At 54.8% G+C, this 20,355-nt stretch overlaps 2 protein-coding genes across 3 annotated transcripts in view; one reads left to right on the forward strand and one right to left on the reverse strand.

The window, feature by feature from the left end:
* Positions 1-138: 138 nt before the first annotated feature.
* Positions 139-20,232, reverse strand: MAP1A (microtubule associated protein 1A). 2 transcript variants are annotated; one of them, XM_010994938.3, is made up of 7 exons: positions 19,943-20,232; positions 18,901-19,002; positions 11,046-11,128; positions 10,624-10,764; positions 2,240-10,418; positions 1,865-2,085; positions 139-1,679 (listed from the first exon to the last, which is right to left on the reverse strand). In XM_010994938.3, the coding sequence occupies exons 1-7, from the start codon at positions 20,199-20,201 to the stop codon at positions 1,524-1,526; spliced, it is 9,141 nt and encodes a 3,046-aa protein (XP_010993240.3). In that variant the 5' UTR covers positions 20,202-20,232; the 3' UTR covers positions 139-1,523. The 2 variants fall into 2 exon arrangements, with proteins under 2 accessions (XP_010993240.3, XP_064341727.1); XM_064485657.1 differs by lacking the exons at positions 18,901-19,002; positions 19,943-20,232 and adding an exon at positions 14,100-14,187.
* The window catches only part of TP53BP1 (tumor protein p53 binding protein 1), an 81,490-nt gene continuing 80,630 nt past the window's right edge, over positions 19,496-20,355 (forward strand). The window contains exon 1 of the mRNA XM_031453180.2: positions 19,496-19,591. The gene's annotated coding sequence lies outside the window, so the exon portion shown is untranslated. The remainder of the gene's footprint in view (positions 19,592-20,355) is intronic.

Raw genomic sequence — 20,355 nt, forward strand, 5'->3', positions numbered from 1 at the left:
TCCTCTAGCATCCCAGGGTCCTGGAACTGCTTCCAGTCATCAAAGGAATCGAGATAAATGACAATGCTGGGAGAAGCCAGGGCCCAGCAACCAAGCGATGTGTGGGGTCAGAAAAAGCCCAAGCAGCACAACAGCCTCTGTAATGAACTCGATTTATTGTTAGAGTTGGAGGCGGCTCCGTTACAGTAGCTGGGAACTAGAGCAGGGAAGTGGGAGGAGCAGAGCACAGCAGCACGGGAGGGCGGGAGCTCGGGAGAACACGGTTGGGCTCGTTCTGGTTTCCACACAGTTGTTTGGCAGGGAAGCCGAGCCCTGCTGAGCGTCTGGGTCTCTCAGTCCGGCAGTAGTCTGGCAGGGCTGCTGATTGGCGTGCTTGGGGTGAGGCCCTTTTCTGGGGTGGTTTTTTCTGCCTGTTTTCTTATCACTCGGTAGGAGTTAGGCCTTAGGCTCAGTTTTGTTTCCTTCTCTCCTTCCTCCCTCTCATTTTCCCCAAGTCCTCTGGCATGGCCTCCACCTCCCAGATCCTCTGTCCAAGAGTTTGGGGCTGGAAAGGCAGCCAGCGTTCCCATCTCAGCTGCAGGGTGGCATAGTGGAATGTTGGGGGAGTCACACATTGCTGGGGTGTCAAATGTTGGGATGTCAGGCAGTGGCTTTGTAACCCATTACACACCAGGCCACAGCAGATGACCACATGCAGGTAAGCCAAGCAAGTATGAGAAGGGATCAGGGTAGCTGGAATGGGTGGGTGAAAACTTCCTAAGGTCAGAGAGCTTGGAAAAATTCTGGGGTTGAGGCTGGGCTCTCCATGCCCCTTTGTGCTGCCCAGTAGGCCTGGTTTGGGCACAGTTCTGGGAGGTGAATGGTATGAAGCAGGGGCTGGGAGGATAAGCTCCTTTCTTCTCTCACCAATCTGTTGGTCAAAAGAGCTTCAAGTTTTGGATTGAGACATTCAGATACAGAGGGAAGCAGTGGGACAGTGTAGCAGCGATGCATCCTGCTGGAACCCAGACTCTGGTGGGTAAGGGGATGGGAGATGGAGGAAAGGATGCAGCTCTGGGCACCTCACTGACAGCATCCTGCCCCCAGGTCACATAAATTACTATTGGAAATTCTTCCTTGGGATGCTAAATAAATAGATTAAGATTAAGAGGCCCCTGGGGTTGGGATATGCTCTCCCTCCATGAGGGAGGAGGTTGCTCTCTTAGACCCAGCCTCACTCCCCGCCCTATATCAGCATTAGACAGTGCTAAAGTCACTCCAGGGTTCTCAGGCATCGGATAACCTCGTATCCTAATTTTGCACCCTCCCCCTATCCTATCCCTGTTACCTTTGGTTTTGAGCCTCCTTTCAGGCATGGGGGAGGGGGGGAGGGACAACCCCTCCCATTTAGCCTAAGTTTCCACAAGACATCCTGTCCCTGGCACCCCTACCCCAGCTCCCATGTCCCTCAACCCCAAAGGACTCAGCAGTAGCCATTCTCTAAGGGAGCTGGGGGAGCAGATCCTTGGGGAAGAGTGGTTCTTTCAGAACTCAATCTTGCAGGCTGGGAAGGATTCATCCTGCATGACCACGGTGCTACTGCTAGCCAGGACCAGAACGTTCAATTGTTGCTGCTGCTCATGCGTTTGCTGGTACCACTCACGAGTCACCTCCGTGTCATGAGTAGGGATCAGGGTCACCTATGAGGGAGACAAGACATGCCTGATGTGAGAACTGAAGGGAAGGTAAGTCGTGGGATGGTCCAGGGAGTAGCCCCGCTGCCCACAGAAAGGACTCGGTCCTCTTATGAACAGAGACTGCGTTCCACTAGTGCCTCTGAGTAAACTTTGACCAGACTACCTCCTTGGTGTTCCTTGCCGCTCACCTGAAGATTCTCCCCCCACTGGGCCTTGCCCTCCAGCAGGGAATCCAGCACAGCCCGGCTTGGCTCGCCGTTGGCAGGGTCATTCCCACTGACCACATAGTAGGAGGCACGCACTCTTCGGAAGAAGTCAAGATCAGCAGTCTTGCCACTGCAGTGATTCGGGATGTAGGCGAGATCCACATATATAGGGAGGCCAGAGCCGCCCTTGGAACCCAAGGCCGCTGTATGGACAAGACAGGACTCATTGTAGAGGGAGAGTAGAACTCTTTGGACAAACTTCTTCTTCCCTCCCTTCCTCACTCCAACTCCTGGAGTCCTTGACCTGCCACACTAACCCCAAACCACAGTCTCTCCCGCTTTCCATGTTATACTTACTCGGTCCTGCCTTGAGTCCGTTGACTAGGCCTTTGGACACGGGGCTGTGTCCATCCTTTTCCTCTGCTGGGGTGACCTGGCTTGGAGTGCTGCGTGGTCGGGGTGGCACCCGGGATGCTCGATCTGCAGGCCCTTTACCAGGGGTGGGTGAGCGTTTTCCCCGAAGATCCAGGCGCCGGGCAGGAGATGCTGGCTTGGCCCTGCCTGGGGCCCTGCGGCCTAGTCTCCCCTGTGCCTTCTCTTTCTCCCGTAGCCTCTCTACCCTTCCAGACTCTGAGCTGAGCACCTCGGGGTCAACCATGCACACATCAGGGCGGGGAGGGGATGGGCGGGGGTCTGGCTGGGGGATAGGGGGTGGGTCATGGCCAGGCCTGGGATGGTGAGTTCCACTGACCCCACCAGCTTTGTCCACAGGCAGGAAGTCTCCATCTTCATCTGAGTCTAGGGCTGCCTCAGCTGTGATGGATGGACACTCCTCAGTCTCTGGTGGAACGTCAGAATCTGACTGTGAGGAGCCGGAGTCACTGGCTGACGTTGGGGGTGTCTCATCTGCCACGGGGCATGGGCCCCCTGTGGCCCCTGGGGGCCCAGCCCGGCGCCGCCCCCCTCTCCCTACCAGCCGAGCTCCCTCGGTTGAGAGGTCACTGTCATCTGTGGCTTGAGGCAGAGGTGGGTTCAGGAAGGAAGGGGAAAGCGCCCCATGATGCGGCCGGGGCTCGGTAGCACATCCCTGGGGCCCAGCCTCAATCTCAGGGGAGACGCTTCTAGGTTGGCCTCCAGGGGCCCCTCCAGGGCACAGTGGCTGCTCAGGGCACAGCAGGGTATCAGGCCTGGAGCTCCTCTCAGCTCCCTCAGGCCAGGCCCCCCGTTCCCAGGCGGGGCAGGCCTCAGCCTCTTCTTTCTCAGCCTTGGTTGGGGCAGGGCCTGGGGGCCTGGAGCTGGTTTCAGTTGGGCCATTGGTGGCACAGTCCCCGGAGGGACCCTGCAAGGGGCTTGGCTTCTTGGTGGCAGCCCCTGAGCACTCTAGGCGGCAGGGCAGAGTGCCATCATCCATGTCTCCAGGCAGGCTGAGAGCCGGAGCTGGGGCCAAGTCCAGTGAAGCTGGAGGTGCTGGGCTCAGAGGAGTGAGGTCCCAGAGGCTGTGGGCAGCTGTCTCCATTCCTGGGACCAGTGCTGCAGACCCTTGTTCTGCAGCCTCCAGGCCGGGAGGGAAGCGCTCAGCCACACTGGAAATCACAGGTGTAGTGGCCTCAGAGGAGGAGCCTTCAGACAGGGCTGGCGAGGCAGGTCGTGGCAGACTGGAGAGGAGAGGGGCCCCAGGAGAGCTGGGCGATGGCAGCTGAGGCAGCGAGGAGTCCAGGCTGGGGGCCTTGGTTACTTCTAGGTACTCATCGTGCCGGGCTCTGGTGGGGGGCCCTGGGGCCAGAGCCAAAGCTCGGTCCCCAGAGAAGGCAAGGGACCCACAAGGTGCCGAGCGGGGTTCAGCTGGAGAGGGCAGCTGTGGAGGGGCGGGCTGCAACGAGGAGAAGCCAAAGGCTGAAGCAGGGAAGTCCAGGCTGGGTCGGGCAGGGCCCAGGTGTGCATCTGAGGAAGGGCTAGTATATCCCTCACTTTCAGGCCACAATGTGGAGGGCCCTGCAGGGGTGGGGTGAGGGGGGCTTGGGGACTGGGCCTCTTTCTCTGGCTGCTCCCGAGCCCCCTTCTCCAGCTCCGAGTCACTAGTGCTGTCATCCCAGTGACCCCGGCCTGATTCCTTGGGGGATGGGGTTCTCCTATCCGGGCTACAGCTCAGGTTGTTACCGTTAGGAGGGGGGCTTGGGCCTTTGGTCCGGGAGATAGGAGCACGAGGGGGCACTGCAGGTGGGGTGAGGCTGGGCTCCACACTTGGACCTGGTTCAGGTTCTTGCCTTGGGGGTATGGCGGGTCCTGCCAGAGCTGCATAGCTGAAGGTTGGAGTGTCAAATTGGAGGCGATGGGGTGAGACAGGAGACGAAAGCTCCTTCTCTGCAGATGTGTTTCGGCCGGCAGCCTCCTCCTTGGCTGAGATGCGTGGGGGCCAATCCCCAGCTGCTCCAAGCGGAGGCTCCCTAGTGGGGCATGCAGGGCCCAGCCCAGTGAGCATCATCTGCTCATAGATGTCTGCGTATTGAAAGCTTCTCTCGTCAGGATAGGGAGTGGGCTCTCTCTGCTCTGGCTCGGTCTGCTCTGGCTCCTTGGTGGCATGACTCTCGCTGGCCTCTGGGACCTTTGAGCTGCGGGGGCTGGTGTCGCGGGGGCTGCTGTCGGGAGTCCCAACCCCACCTTCTTCTTCCCTTTCCCCTTCAGCCTTGCGGTAGTCTTTCCCTAGCGGGGAGTATGGCCCGCCTTCCAACTCAGCTGCCCCCTCCTGCACTGCAGCTACCACACTGTCATACTCAGCTGTGCCCCAAGAGAAGGGCGCAGGAGTGTGCGGCTCTGGGGCAGGCGTTGGAGGAGCTGGGGCTGGGGAGGTGGGTGCAGGGGGCAGGGGTCTGTCCTTGGGCACCCAGGGTGGGATGTCAGCCAGCCAGGAGGGGGTGGTGGGTTCATTCCTCATGGGTGGCATGGGCTTAGGCTCTGGGATAGGGCTCTCTTGTCCTGGGGCTGATGGGACCCTCTGTCCAACCATCTCAGGTGGGGAGGCTGGAGGAGAGATGATCTCAAAAGGGGAGCGAGTCAGCTTGTCTTCTTCCTCTGGGGGCAGCCCAACTGGTGACTCAGCAAGCCAGCGCTCCACCTCTAGCCCCTTCTGTGGTGAAGTCTCCTGGAAGCCCTTGAAGTCTGAGGCCCAGGGGCTCTGGGGCGTATGCTCCAAGGGGGGCACTTCTTGCTCATCATCCGGCCCCTCATCGAGGAAAGTGCTCTCCCTCTCTTCTGTGTACCGTGGCCGGGCGCCCTGGCCACCCAGCTCATGGGGGAACCAGACCTTCCGCTCACAGCTCAGCTCCCTCCAGTATGTGTCCTGCTCTAGGACCGCATCCTCTCTGCCCCTCCAGTACCTGTCCTCCTGCTCGGGAGATGTGTCCTCCCATGTCCGGGCAGGCTCTTTCTGCTCTCCAGCAGGCTCCCCTCTGGATGGAGATGTTTCTCGCCACTCCTGGACCACACTCTGCTCCTTCCAGTACTTTTCTTCTTGCTCACTGGCCTCGTCCTGCCGCACTGGGCTCTCTTCCAGCCCCAGAGCTTTGGTCTTCTCCAGCAGAGCTTCTTCCTTCTGTTCGACAGCCCTGACTTTTTCTGGAGATTTTTCCTCTAGAATCTTCTCTTCCAGTGTCACAGGTTTATCCTCCTGCACGGGGCTCTCCTGCTCCTGAGTTTTGTCCTTCTCTTCCAGAGCCTTATCCTTCTGTTCAGCAGCCTTAATGTTTTGCTCAGGGGCTTCATCCTTCTGTCCTAGGGCCCAGTATTTTTGTTCTAAGGCCTGATCCTTCTCTGCCAAGGCCTCACCCTTCTTTTCCAAGGCCTCACCCTTCTTTTCCAAGGCCTCATCCTTCTTTTCCAAGGCCTCATCCTTCTGTTCCGGGGCCTTGTGCTGCTCAGGGGCTTCATCTGTCTGTTCTAAGGCCTTGCCCTTCAGTTCATGGACTTCGTCCTCTGGAGCCTTGTCTTTATGTTCAAAGCCTCTGACTTTTTGTTCTAAAGTTTCATCTTTCTCTTCTGGGACCTTGTTCTCCTGTTCCTGGGCCTTATCTTTTGGTTCTAAGTCTCTGTCTTTTGGTTCCAGGGCTTTGTCCTTCTGTTCTAGGGTTGTGTCCCTTTGTTCTAAGTCTCTGCCTTTTTGTTCTAAAGCCTTGTCCTGCTGTTCCACAACCTTGTTCTCTTCTTCCAGAGCCTCATCTTTCCAACCAATGGCTGTATCCTTTTGTTCAATGACAACATCTTTATGCTCCAGAGTTTTGTCCTCCTGCTCTAGGACTTTATCCATTAGCTCAGGTCCCTTCTCCTTCTGCTCTGGGGTTCTGTCTTTCAACTCTGGAACTTTACCTTCACACTCCATGGCGATATCCTCCATGGCAGGGCTTGGCAAAGACTCAGGACTCTTGGTTAGGGAGCTCTCGGGTGTCAGAATGTGTTCTGCAGGGCTTGTGCTCGCTCCGGGTGAGTGCTCCCCATCTCCTAACAGGGGAGAGGGAGAGAAGGACCTGGCAGGTAATTTTCTATCAGGGCTCTCATCTGTGATGTCTGCCTGTGCAGAGTAGCCAGTGGTCCCATCTGTGGGAGGCGATACTGTGGCTGCACGGGGTTCTGGAATAGACACAGGGGCTAGGTGGTGAGAGGCGTCCTCAGCCTGCATCAGAGGCCCTTTTTCTTCCCTTCCAAGGCATGGTTCCCCAAACTGGAGGGTGCCAAGGCTTTCTGGAGACAGCTGCTTAGAAGAGATATCCAGAGAGGTCTCCTTGCTGGGACTCTCTTCTGAGAGAGAAAGTGACCGGGTGTCTTCTGGAGATAACTGCGGCCAAATGTCTTTGTGTAGGTGCTGCTCCGTCAGGCCACGGGGAGACCTGGGGGTGGCTTCTTGGTTGGCAGTGTCTGTGGAGACCACGCTGAGGACAGAGAAGGACTCTGCCTCTTCAGGGGAGAGGCCTTGGTCAGGAAACTGGAGCACCTCATCTTTCTGAGGCTTACCAGTTTCTTTGAGTGGTGTTCTTAAGTCTCTGGGAAGGGCCTCTGTTTCCAGAACTGGGCCTATGGGCCCTCCTGCCTCCACAGTCTCAAAGACTATTGCTTTGTCCTGTTCTGGCAGCAGTTGGATGGTGCAGCCTGCAGGTCCCGCAGCAATGCCGATGGGTGATTCCTGGGCCTGGGGGCTCCTGGGAGGAGGCATCTTTCCTTCCTCCTCTAGTCTTCCCTCTTCAGGTCCTGGCTTGACTGTCTCCTCTGCAGTATCTTCCTTACCCACTCCTGGTGTACGCTTAGTATCTCCCCAGGAGTCTGCTTCCTGAAAGTCTTGGGGCTCAGACTTTTCTTCCACTGGGGACTGATGAAAAGGTGTGTGGGTGGCACTGGGTGGGCCAGATGGTGGGGGAGAGGCCATCTTCACTGTGCTGTCATCTGGGCTGAGGCAGCGCTCCTCCGCTTCTCCAAGGGCTGGTTCCCCTGGTTGTAGGGTGTGCCCAGGGGCAGCGAACATCGGGGCTCCATATTGACTGTGAAGTTTCTCAGACGTCTGTACCTTTGTGATCTCCTCTTCCACTTCCACGGCTCTCTCTCCAGGCAAGCCTCTTCCTACAAGCTCTCCTCTCTTCTCTGTCTCCCCAGTCACAGAGAAATCCTCATAGGGTGGTGATTTGAAACCCTTGTCTTCTTCCAGTGAGGAAGTGGGTGAGATGGTACCAGCTGATGGCACGTAGTCCAAGCCCTGAGTGGCTTCAGTGCGGGATGAGGGGATGCTCGTGACCGTGTCAAGCAGTAGGGAGCTCTTGCCTGTCTCCTCTGTCTGGGGAGCTGTGAGTGAAGCCACGGACTGGTCCTCAGCCACGGATGTGGCGAAGGAAGAAAGCTTGTCACACTCGGTGATTGAGGTGGCTGAGGACACGTGCTCCTCTTCAGCCAAAGGGGCGGCCACCATGTTAGGAGGGTAGGTGAGTTCAGTCTCTGGCGCTCCATAGCCTTTGCTGGAAGTGACGGGAACAGCACTGTCTGCAGGCTGGCTAGCCTCAAAGGGGCCAGGACCTTCAGGCCCAGGGAGGTCATATGTACCTGTAGGGAATCTAGGTGGAGCTGGGCGCTCCTCCGGCTCATCATGGATCTCCTCATCTGAGATGGTCTGCTCAGTCTCTGAGTAGCCAGGAATTGTCTCGTCCTGGATGTAAGAGACGTGCTCAGTGGCTCCTGCAGGGGTGGCCAGGCTGCTTAGGAATGATGAGGTCTCCTTCTCAGGGGCTTTGCCTTGGGGTCCCAGTTCCCGGGCCCCGAGAGCCTCCCTGCCCCTTGGAGTTACCTTCAAGGCTTCTTGCATATGTTTTTGGTAAAAACCCTCAGCCTTTGTCTCTTCCTCTTCCTCCTCATCTGAAGGGTGCACCTCCTCCATTTCTTCTAACTCAGCCTTCTCTATCACATCCTCCTTTACCTCAGGTTCACTTTCCTCTCTGGCTTCTGTTCTCTCAGGGAGTCCCTCTGCTTCCTTTGGCTTCTTTTCCTCCCAGGTATCTTTCTCTTCCTCTGTTTCAGCCCCCGAGTCTGGACCTCTGTCCTTGCTGCCTTGTTCCTCAGGGATGTCTGGGACAACCTCTTTCTCTTTCATCACAGGCTCTTCTGGTTCCAGCGCTGGGATGGAGGATGGTATCCCTTGGGCAGCTGTGCTTGGGAGTCCCTCCTCTGCAGCGTCTGGGGGGAGTGGTTTCTCACCGAGTCCCACGTCCCTTTGTTCAGCCAGCAGCCCCTTCTCCTCACGCTTCAACTCCTCGAAGTCCTGTGTGAGGTCCTCTGGTGATGACAGGGCCAGCTCCCTGTGTCCACTGACTGTCGGGAGTGGTGCAGCCCCCTTCTGGGCTGGGGGGGTCCGGGGCTCAGAGGATGGCTCCTTCTCCCCACGGGCAGCCCGGCTCTTGTCCACCTTGACTCTGCCAGGGGCCTTGGCTTTGTAGAGGGTCTTCCGCACCTCAGGGGTAAAGGGCTTCAGGTCTGGCTTGGAAATCTTTTTGACCTCAGGTTTGGTATCTTTCCTCTTCTCCTCCTTCTTGGCATCCTTCTTCTCCTCCTTCCTTCCTTCATCCTTCTTGATCTCCTTCCTCTCCTTTTTGATCTCTTTTTTCTCTTTGTCTTTCTTCTCTTCCAGCTTTGATACCTTCTCTTTCAGATGCTTCTTCCCCACCTTGTCTTTGATCAGCTTTCGTTTCTCCGCCTTCAGTGCCTCACTCGACTCTGTCCTCACCCTCTCAGGCTTGGCAGGCTTCTCTGGGGGCTTCTCAGATGACTCTTTCACCTTTTTCTCTGTCTTGGCTAACTCCTTGGCCAATTCTGAGCGGGCCTCCTTGGCTCCCTCCTCGGCCACCTCCTCCCTTTTGGCCAGCTTGCTCACGGCTGTCTTGGCTGTGGCCTTGAGGCTCTCCTTGCTATCCGCCCGCTGTTTGATTTTGCTGGGTTTGAGGTTGGCAGGCACAGCCCCAGTGGCCAGGTCCTTCTGCGTGGCCACAGGGTAGCGCAGGAAATCCAGGTGTCGGAGCTTTTCCAGGCCCTCCAAGATCTTGTTCTGGGGAGCGTTTCCTGGAAAAAGCACACGCACGATCTTCTCGGTGGGGTTGGCTGGTAGCCAGACCACCAGAGCAGTGATAGAGGTCAGGTAGGGCACCGAGATCTCAGCCTCCTTCCCATTAGCCAGCACGATGCCTGTCTTAGCTTTGCTGTTGCCTGCCCACTTCTGCATGAGGAACTGCATCTCCTTGCTGTCCTTGACAGGGTTGAGGACATACATGTCCAGCCGGCCCACACCCATCTTGTGGAAGAGGGTCAGTGGCTCGATGGTGTTGCTGACCACACGGTACAGAGGCTCGGCCTGGATGCCCAGGCGGTTTAGGTGCTGCAGAGTGAGGCAGGCCTCCTCAATGCTGCGCTTGGCCTTCCGCGAGGCATCAGGCAGCCGCAGCTTATCGGGCACGTTGAAGAAGACGACTCCCAGCTCGGGGGAGATGAGGTTCTTCACCCAGTCGCTGTAGCTGCTAGAGCCCTGGGACTGCTCCTCCTCCAGTTCTGCCACTTTGCGCTGCAGGAGTCCGTTGATGCCTGGCAGGTTGTCTGCCCCGATGTGTGTGAGCAGCACTGAGTCGATGCGGTCCAGGTGCCGCACCAGCTTCCAGAAGCAGGATTTGCGATCAGAGCCACCATCCACCAAGATGTTGAAACCGTTAACGGCGAAGAGGGCAGAATCCCCGCGGCCACCAGGGAAGATGTAGCAGCAAGGCTTGGAGAGCTTGAGGAAGCCCCCCGAGGTGGGGGGCTCCAGCAGGTCAAACGGTGATGGCACATCTACGGTCTCAGAGACGTACTCGGAGAACTCAGCCACGCCATCCATGGTGGGCAGCGTGGGCTCGGGGTTTAGCCGGAGGTGCAGGGTCTCTTGGGAACTGGATAGTCCCAGGTGGCTCCAATCACCTTCCCCTAAGCAGGACACGGTGAGGAAGGCCTTGGTCCCAGGGTCTCTATTGCTGAGTAACTGGGCAATCTAAAGGAATGGGAGATAGACCAGGTCATTGGGGTTGTCTCCACCTGACTCAGATTCAACCGACTAATCTCCATCTCTCTCCGAGGTGATCTCCTACCGCTCTGCTAGTCCCCCCAGTGGTCATGCAACAGGAGATTTTCTCTTCCTTGGATCCCTCCCCAGAGCTCTAGTCCTACCCCATGTTCCCCAGAGCTCTAGTCCTTACCTCTGGGTTGTGAAGGACCTGGGCAAAGTTTTGATAGGAGTAGGTGCCACTCTGGAGGATGAGGTCGCCCCCAGGCTCTAAACTTTGCCCACTCAAGATCAGGAGTTTGTGAACTGATGGGCTGCTAAGGAGGTGGTGAACCTAGAGAGGAAGGAGAGGAGTGTCACAGATGGAGGAAGCCCCTGCAGGGAAGGGCACTGAATGTTCCTGGTCCCCCTTGGTATTGCCAGGACACGCTCCCCACTGGGAGCCCCATGCCACCTCCGGAGTGCGGCTGGGACTGTGAGGCAGCTTAGATGGCAGAGAGAGGATGGTTGAAAGCCAAGTCCAGGAATTCTTGGCCTTACAGCAGTCACACTGGCAAGGGTGGGTTACGGCACTTTCCGCAGGCCCTTGTGGCAAGGCTCAGGCCCTGCCCTTACCTCAGAGCTGATGCTGTCGGCACTGGGGTTTACCAGGATGATGGTCTCTAGGATCTCACTCTGGTGGCAGAGGGTCCTCTGGCCTGAGGGAGAGATGCAGGAATTTGTATTGAAGAAAGTAGGCAGAGACCAAAATGGAGAGGCATTGTGTACGGCAGGAAAGGAAAGAATTCACTATCAGAACATGGGGCTTAGGGGAAAGAGAAGCCTGGCTAGGCTTAGGTCCTGCCACTTTGGATACCGCTGAGTAAGGTCTAGAGGCTGGCTCCTGCACTCCTTCCCTTCCAGGGTTTCCTCCTCCCCTCTCCTACACTGGCTGTCTTCTCCCTCCCTTCATCTGCTCCCTTCACCCCGCTGCCTGGAACTCCCGCCTCAGACCGCCCTGTTGACAAGAACCTTTTGTCCCTCTCGAGCACTGAGCTCCTGGTGCTGCCTGGGGATGGGGGCCTCAGCTCAAGGGAGGGCTCCTGGAATGACAATCCTCACTCAGCTCTCTCCTCACTAGCTTGCCTCTGCCTTGGGCTTTCTAGTCAGAGTGCCTGGAAATAAGGAGATGGATGCTTCTGTGCAGTGTTGACAGACTCCTCATCTTCCTTCCAAACCCCCATCAGGAGTCTTTTGGAATAGGACTTCTGGAATAGAGAAGTCTGTGCTGTCTAAACACTTGGGGGTTACAATGCCAAGAGGAGAGATAGGACCTCTTGTTCTGTTCTCCAGTTCCTCGGAGGCCGGGGCTGCACTCACAAACATGCACACAATCATCCTGTTCCCACCACCACGGAAGTTTCACAGCTCCGTCTCCCACCTCACCTTCACATCCTTAGGCTCCAGGGAGGCCTGGTTCACTACCCCACAACCCATCCCTTGGGAACAGTTTCTCCTCTCATCCTTGTACCTCTCCTAGGGGCCTTCTGTCACGGAGAGGTTAGGGGTACACAAACAAGAAATAAGGAAGGAAGGAGAGGTTCTGAGTATTCCCCAGTCTATGGAGAAACATAATACACCCTCAAATCCCCTTTCTACTTCCATTATCCAGACTCACATGAAACACCAAGCAGTGCAGCAAAGAAAGAAAGTGGCAGGTTAGACGGAAGACCCTAAAGGAGGCTGCCATCCCCTGCTCCTGCCCTTACCAGCTGCAGCCCATAGTGGAGTTACCTTACAAACACACAGTTGAACGGATGGTCTGGGGAGTGGGCTGTCTGGAGGATATTGGTGGGAGGACTCATAACCTGTCCCCCAGACCCTCTTCTGTGACCCAGCGCTCTCTCCTCTTTCTGGGGCTCAGACAAGAGGACCCTGGGGCCAGGGCCTTTGTTAAGCAGAAGAGCCATGGTGCCAGGATCGGGCAGATCTGGCAGCACTGGGCTGCAGTTGCAGCTGCAGGGGAATGAACTATGGATGGTGTCAGAAGACCAAACCCCACACAGGGCAGGTGGAGCCCAGGAGGGGTTCCCGGCTTCTCTTCTCTTAACATGGGAATTGAGGGATGTTCCAAGGTCGGTTCAGAGGATGAGAACCCCCTCAGAGACGCGCAGGGGCAGGGCTTGGGCAGGTGAGGGATAAAGGATTTCCAGCCCCAGGCTACCTCTAAGGAGTTTAGACTTAGAAGGGCAATTCCTCTCCCCCCACCCCACCTCCCGCCCCCACCACATACTCACAAGGTCACCCTTGAAGCTAGGAGTTTCAGAAAGAGAAAGCTCTGTGGTACAGACTGATTGGCTTTCTATCCTCTACTCCCCCTCCCCCGGTATGCCATTCCTCCCAGTTCTCTATTCAGACTGCTCTGATCTCAGTTCTGGTCTTGGTGCAAGATCCCATCCCTCACTCATGGGTTCTCCAGTTGTGACCGGCAACTACGCGGTTCAGCGATTTATGTCGTGTGCCCCTCCTTTTCAGGCCTGGGAGAAAGCCCTGTTTCTCTCTTCTGCTCCCCCAGCAGTTTCACTGAAAGCAATTGACTTATTTTTCCTTTTTCTTCAGAGAGGACTTCTTGGGAGGCAGGGGCACGTCCCTTGTCCAGGGATGGGTTTGGGGGTGGACGGCGAGTGCTGAGGCTGGGCGGTAGGGAAGGCAGGTGTCTCCGCAGTGAGGCGGAAGGGAGGGGGGCCGCCGGGCAGCTGCAGTCTGCCGCAGTGTGTGTGTGTGCGCGTGTGCGTGTGCGCACTGTGCTCGGCTCCAGCCCCGGCTCCGCCCCCACCCCCCACCCCAGCATGACAAGTCATTTTCTTGGCTGCCTCTGCAGGGGGGGGGGGGGACGCAGAGAGGGAGAAGAAACTGGCCCCTCTGTTCGGAGCCCCCATCTTGGGAAGAGAAGAAGAGATGAGATGGGGGTGGGCCACGATGGGGTCCGGTGGGGTGGGCAGGACTGGAAATTCGGGCAGCTGCTAGGGAGGGAGTAATCTCAATCTCTGGAGGGAGCCAGAAAGGGGGGCGCTTCGAGTCCAAGTTCAAGCTAATCGCATGGAATGGGGTGTGGGGAGCCCACAGCGAATAGGTTGGTCCATGAAGAGGCGCGTGCCACGTCTTAACGACCCTTTCCTCCCTTCTTTTCCATAGTGTCCCCCACCTTCCCTTACTTGGCGAAAACTCGCAGTCCCGTTCGTCCCCAGCATAGGAGCAGCTGAGCAATCTAGCAGCTGACACCCAGAGACCCTCCCATTAGGTACATTCCCATAACATCCGCCTTTCCCTCGGATTCTTCTGCCCTTGCCAAAGACAGCCCCCAAACTCCACCAGAGCCCCAAGGCTTCTAGGCAGAGCCAGTGACACCACCCTCTGCTGCTGCCTCTAGGCTGCTGTCTCCCAGTTCAGCCCAGCCTGAGAGGTGGACTCTCACCGTCCCAGCCCCATTGGCCTCGGCCTAGGTCTGGGTCCAGGCTGGCCCCACAGCCAGAAATGGTCATCTTCTCTCTCTGTTTCCCGACCCTTCCCACCCCCGCAGGGCTAGTTCCAGATACCTCAAATCTGGTATCACCTCCCTTCCCGTTACCCCCATCCCGTCTCCCTGTCACAGTATCCCCCACCCCCCATGCTAAGCCCTTGGGTTCTTACCCTGGGGTGTGGGAGGGAGCCCTCATGGAGGCTGCGGCTCCGGCCTCAGCCGGCAGCTTCAGGGAAAGAGTCTGCCGCACTAGGGGTGGGAGTGGGGGGGGGGGGGCCTTGATGGAGAGGGCGGCGCCAGGGCGGGGAAGAGGGGCTGGTCCATGACGAGGCACTGGAGACTTAACCGTTTCTTTGCCTTTGCAATGTCAGTGCTCTGGTACTTCTGCCTGGCCAAGGAGTTGTCTAGCAGCTCGAAGAGCCAGGGTGGTCTCCAATGGCCTATAGAACCCTTCTCCCCCAACCCTGCTTAGTTAAGAAATACTCTTTTAGCATCAGTCAAAAGACCAAAGCCCTGTGCTCCACACTGGGGGATACATGAGGTATGGGCTTCCTGGGCCCTCCCCCTTCTCTCAGAAACCATCTGCTGCCTCTCCCCTCAGACCCAGGGAATGACTTTCAGTCCCGGGAGGAGCAGGAGACAAAGAGGCTGGGGACCTGAAAGCATGAGGTAGGAGTTAGAGGACTGCTTGGGACAAGGCTGGGGATAGGAGGGAGTTGTGCTGACCTCTGCCGGCTTCTGAGCCACAGCTTTGGAAACCAGAAGGCACAGAAATGTCTCACTGTAGGTTGGAGAGTAGTTTGAAGTAGACACATGGTGTCTAGCCCATCTAGGGTGGGGCACAGGGACCCTGGGACTGCATACAATTCTGTGCCAATGCAGCACAGCGCAGCAACCACACAGACACTGACAACTGGAATTCTTGGGTCATTGGGTATGAAGAGGCAGTCTCTGAAGATTCAGGGTACTTTCTGCCTTTCAGTGAAATAGTTAAAGGGATGAAGGAAGATCACCAGGGCTGCAGGCCTACAAGATTTTCTTACTATAAGTCAATTATTAAATGTCACATAAAGTACTCTTTGGATTAAAGAAATCTTATAAAGGACTTTGCAGGGTGTTGACATCCCTGTTCCTATCTCTGGAACTTTGCTCTGTCTCTTTGATGTCTCTGTTTTATACGATCTTAATCCTTCTAATGTTGGCCCTTTTTCCCTTAGTCTTTACCACTGTCTCAGATTTGGTGACACGCGCTCTAGGACTCAAGAGAGGACCTAGAGCTCTAGCACTCAGTTTCAACCCGGCAATGCTCATGTTCCCACATAGTCCCTCCCTGCCCTTGTCCCTTCTGTCAACCCTCCCCAATCCTGGCCAACTCCTAAAGCCTTCCTCACATTGACATCCACCCACTCTTACCCCAGTACCAGCCCCACCCTTGCCCCAGGCTGCCAAGAGCTGCTTTTGAAGGTCAGAGAAGCCAAAATAGTCTCTGCTCTCAGCATCTCCATCCCCCCTAAACTGCTGCCAGAGGAGAGGAGGAGCTGAGTCACCAGTGAGGAGAGGGGGAGAGGGAGGACTACAGAGGGGGAGGAATCCTTGCTCAGATCCGGGGATGCAAAGCAGCGGCAACATGGCAACAGCCCCATTTGGACAGAGGAGGCCATCTGCAGAGATACACAACACAAACCAGGCTAAGTTCCGAGCATCACAAAAGGGAAACACCTCCGTTCTGCAACTTCATAGTTCTTATTTCCTCCAGCCTCAAGCCTTCTACCTCCTCTCTGCTTTCTAAGGCTCTCTGGAGTATGCTAAGAGGGAAACTTGAGTAGTCATGTGGCTTGAGAATGAAATAACATTTCCCAGCCCAGTGCAGAGCCCACCCCTATTCTCAGCTATTACCCCCAAGGACCACACCCTGGGCAAGGTTCCAACTCACAGTGGAGTTTTCCTTCAGTCCTCACCCTCTGAACAGCCACCCACCACAACCAAACCTCACCCACTGTGTTCCCTGGCTCTGCTGCAATGAAATGGTGAGATGCCGAAGAAGAAAGAGAGGCCTGAGTTCAGACACAAAGTGAGATCAGAAATTCTAGATCTGAGACCTGACTACCATTTTACCAATCATGCTTTTAAACATGCCACTTAAGCTCGCTGAAAGCTCAATTCCTAAACTATCAAATGAGTATAATATTAGTACCATCCTCCAATAATGCCATGAGGAGTGAATATCATAAAAGATGTTAAAAGTGCTTCATTTCTAGAATCCTAAACCTGCAGTGCACAAATGCCACTGGAAGTCTGTCCCCCTTTTGTGGAAGACTTGTGAGAGGTCATCTAGGTGATCAGGGAAATTCTAAATCAGAATGTCAGACCAGACCAACTCTAGAGTAACTTAGCTCCCAGGTAAACCCAAGCCTGGAGGTGCTACGGGAAGAGACTTAAAATACTCTTCATGTCCCTCCTTTCCTATTTCTGAAAGCAATGCAAACCCCAGTTGTAGGGGCCAACGAGCTGCTGTATTCATTCAGAATAGCTTTCACGTTTGCAGAAGTAATGGAACTAGTCCTTCCTGAGTGCATCAGTGGTAATGCAGTCAGATGCAAGGCTTCCAAACTGGTCCTTCAGCCTGTGATTTTTTAGAGTCCTAGAATACCAGTCATGAATTATAAATTATGAAGCCCTCTCCCTTGCTATTTGTGCCCTCAAATAGAAGTAGTATTAGAGTGTTATTTAAGCTCAGTTTCCCACTGTTCTAGTTGTTTCTGGGTTTGTTTTAAAATGCTTGGAAGCTCCAGAATTTTTTTTTTTTTTTTGCAAAGGGTTAGAAAGGAAGGCTCCTAGTCACCATTGCAGACTACCTGGTGCAAGATTTACCTTGGAAAGCCTTTACTGCATTTGACCACTAGAAGGAGCTGGGCCACTGACTGTCCATCAAAAGGTCCCCTTCTTTTCTGTGTGTGTGTAGGGGGTAGTGGCTAGGAATGATTGCACTCTCCCTGTCATTATAGGATACATTTTTGTCCCCCTTTTCAGCATTTTGGCCCATGGCTTGAGGAAAGGTGACAGGGATGTGGGGTAGACAGAAAGGATTAAATCATAAGGTCCTAGCATATCCTCTTGAGCCCATCCCAGCAGCCTGGTTCCCTTTGCCTCTCCTCTAATGGAGGCTGAAGGGAGGGGCAGTGTCTGCAGCTGCTCTGGGCTGACTGTTGTTTGTGGGGACAGCTGAAAGAGGAGCCAGCAGGGGTGGGGCTGTGGCTGTCTTGAGCCATGTGGGTTTCTCCAGGAAATTCTCCACTATTCCCCAGGGACATAGATAGGCCACCATGAAATTGTCCAAACCTAAAAATATTCAGTATTCAAAAGTGAGCCCTGACCTTGGGTATAATGTTCCTAAGCCCCTTGAGGATACCATGGTAAAACACTTGGATTGAAAAGCTCTAGTAGTGGTTTGTATATCAGTGCTTGTTTCTGAGAGGTCTCTGAGACTAACCATGCATCTCTCTGTAAGCGTTTTCCCAAGCACCTCCACATCTTGATCTGAAGAATGGTTAAGTATTTTGGTTTAAGTTCTGTTCACTCTTCTATCATTCCAAAAAGCGGCTTACTCTTAAGTCTCTTTGGTCAAAAGGATAAGGTTGGAGAATTCAGTGTGAATTAATAACATCAGCAGATACTCCCCAAATTCAATTCAGTCATCAATTTCATCTGCTGTCATCCCCTTATCCAGGCTAGCACCAAAGCTCCTAGAATCAATAAAGTGGTTAAACTGTCAATTGTCGATCATTAGCACTAAGGGAGGAAACCATGACACGAGTAATTCTAAACAGAAGGCAGTCTCAAAACAGTGACTGGTTGGCTTCACAGGAAGCCAGTCACATCAAGCAGAGGCCAGCCTCACATTTTTTAAATGCTGCACATATTCCTAGGATAACGGAGCATTAGTCATATTAACCTTGTCTTTTCTCTCCAGGAGCATCTCTAGAGGAGTCAGTGATCAGGGAAATGATCAAAGATGTGGCAGTTAGCAGAAGGAGCAGAAAGAAAAGGCAGGGGGGTGACTATCTATTATACTGGATAATTGAGAGTTATCTGTATAAGACAAGAATTCAGCCATTTGGTGGCTGTGACTGTTGAGTTGGGTGGATGTTATATTCCATAAAGACACTGGTGTATAAGTTGGTTTGTCAACATTTACCAATAACATGACCAGATGCCCAGCACTTTTCTAATGGGATGTAGGGTTTTCTGCAGTCTCTCCCCACAGATACTGTCATAGAATAATAGCTCCTAAAATATTTTCTAATTCCTAACCATTTCTCCCACCTAGCAGAATGGGCAACTGCATCCTGTAAACTTTGATATCAGAGCCAAACCTCCAAGTATGACTAGCTCTTGCAGCAGTAAATCCAGGAAACCTTGCTGCCCCTCTGGATTTGATGGTGCTTATCAGCCTTTGGTACAAGTTTTCTGCTCTGCTCTGGACATCTGTTGACTGAGTCAAACGAAGAACCAGAAACCCTGAAAGCTGGAGGGTAGCCTGAGGGAAAAAGCTAAGCAAGGATCTTGGAAGGTGAGTGGAGGGTTCAAGGGTCTCTAAAGGGAAGCAAGGAGGCCAGGGGATACAAAAAGGGGATCACAAAAAAAGAGTGAATTTTTACATGGGAGATGATTAATCACTTAGAAGAAGTACCTCAATCCCTTAGTGCACCCGTCAACAACTATCCACAAACCACACTCTTTGCAGGCAGAAATTACATTCTCTAGGCTGCCTCCACCATCATACTGTTTGTCTGCCAAGTGTACTCGGTATGCGGGGAAAGCTATGAAGCTTTACAACCTTTCCCTTAGGAGTCCCTCCCTGCTCCCCAACCCAAACCTCCCACAAAGCCCATTCTGCCAGGAGACTGGACCTCTGCTCTTCTGTGATGAGCCCTCACCCATAGGACTGAGATAAATGACACTAGTCCTAACCTTTGACCTCTGAGGAGAAGTGAGCTAGGTGCCGGGTAATGAAGAGTCTCAATTGTTGGTTCAAGTCAATGGATGATAAGTCAATGTTCCAGGAGAGAATCCCTGTGAGAGAAAACAAAAACAAAGGGCTCTAGATAAGGTCAGAAGGACTGGACTTCTGGGAGCACTTCCAAGCTCACAGAAGAGGTAAAGAGAGGGAGGGGATATGGACAGCTGCCATGATCAACCTCACTGATGTCTTTAAGAAAGGTGGCTAGTGCCTATGTCTGTCTCCCATCCTGTGCCTTTCTTGGGCTTTGCCTGAGTAAGAGGGAGAAGGGCAGTTTAGGCTAAATTTGGTCATTAATGAGTTTGTATATAGGAATTTTCTTGCAGAGTTGCCCAATTATGATAGAAGTGACACCCGAGGGCCCATTCGCAGAAACTAGGGGCTGCCTTCTTGGTCCTTACTGCTAAGTAGGAGTCTAGACTCTCCTCCTGTGGCCCCCTCCTTGCCTCTGCTCCTCCGCAGCTTGCTTCCACCCGCAGGTGGCTCCGCAGCACTGCGCCACAGACAGTGGAGAACTGAGGAGCTTGCGGCCACTAAGGTCATTCTCTCAGGTTGGCCACTGGCACTGGGATATTTGAGATTTGTCTGCGGCGTTCAGAAAGCACCCTGTGTCTCTTCAGGAACTCTCAAGAAGAAACTAAGGTAGGGACCTGGACTCTCCAGGGGATGGTGAGGACTTTCAGGACGTCTGGCCCAAGATATTATGGAGAAAGGGGTGTAACCAGAGGGGGCCCCAAAGCACTGCACAGAGCTCCCACCGCCTCAGGGAGACTGCGGAACGCCATGGGGTGTGCAGGAAGGTTGCGGAAGCGAGATGTTGGCAGTTCGGAAGGATACGGATGCATGACATAGAAGATGCAGGTGACAGGGGCTGATGATTCAGATTAACAGGGCGCTCAGATCTCAGGAAATGAACACTGGGGATGGAGGATGCAGATGGCAGAGAAGCACGGGATGGAGGATGTCCCGAGCGCAGCCAGGACAGCAGCTCACCTTGTTCAAGGTGGGCCCGCACGGCCCTCAGTTGACTTTCTGTACCGATGTCGCCGATCACGATGAGCAAAGAGTGTTTCCTTGGGTCCCAGCTTGCCGCCGCCACCGCGGCTCCGGCCTTGCACAGAGACTCCACGAGGTTCTGATCTAGCTGAGAGACGGGGCTTGGGAGCCCTTGCCGGGGACTTGTCTCCCCTTGCCGGGGACTTGTCTCCATGGCAACGCCGCGAGGCCGCCCCGGCCCAGCCTCGGTCTCCATGGAAACTCCGTTGGAGTGCTAGGCCGGCAGCGTCCGCTGCGGGCAGAGTGCGCGCGGTTCTTAAAGGCCGGTAGCTGGAGCCGCTCATTGGCTGCTGCCTGTCAGGGGGGCGGAGCACTGGCGCCGCAGGGGCGGGGCTGGGGTGGCGAAGCTC

The sequence above is a fragment of the Camelus dromedarius genome, chromosome 5 (genome assembly GCF_036321535.1).
Source record: "Camelus dromedarius isolate mCamDro1 chromosome 5, mCamDro1.pat, whole genome shotgun sequence".
In the NCBI taxonomy this organism is placed as follows: domain Eukaryota; kingdom Metazoa; phylum Chordata; class Mammalia; order Artiodactyla; family Camelidae; genus Camelus; species Camelus dromedarius.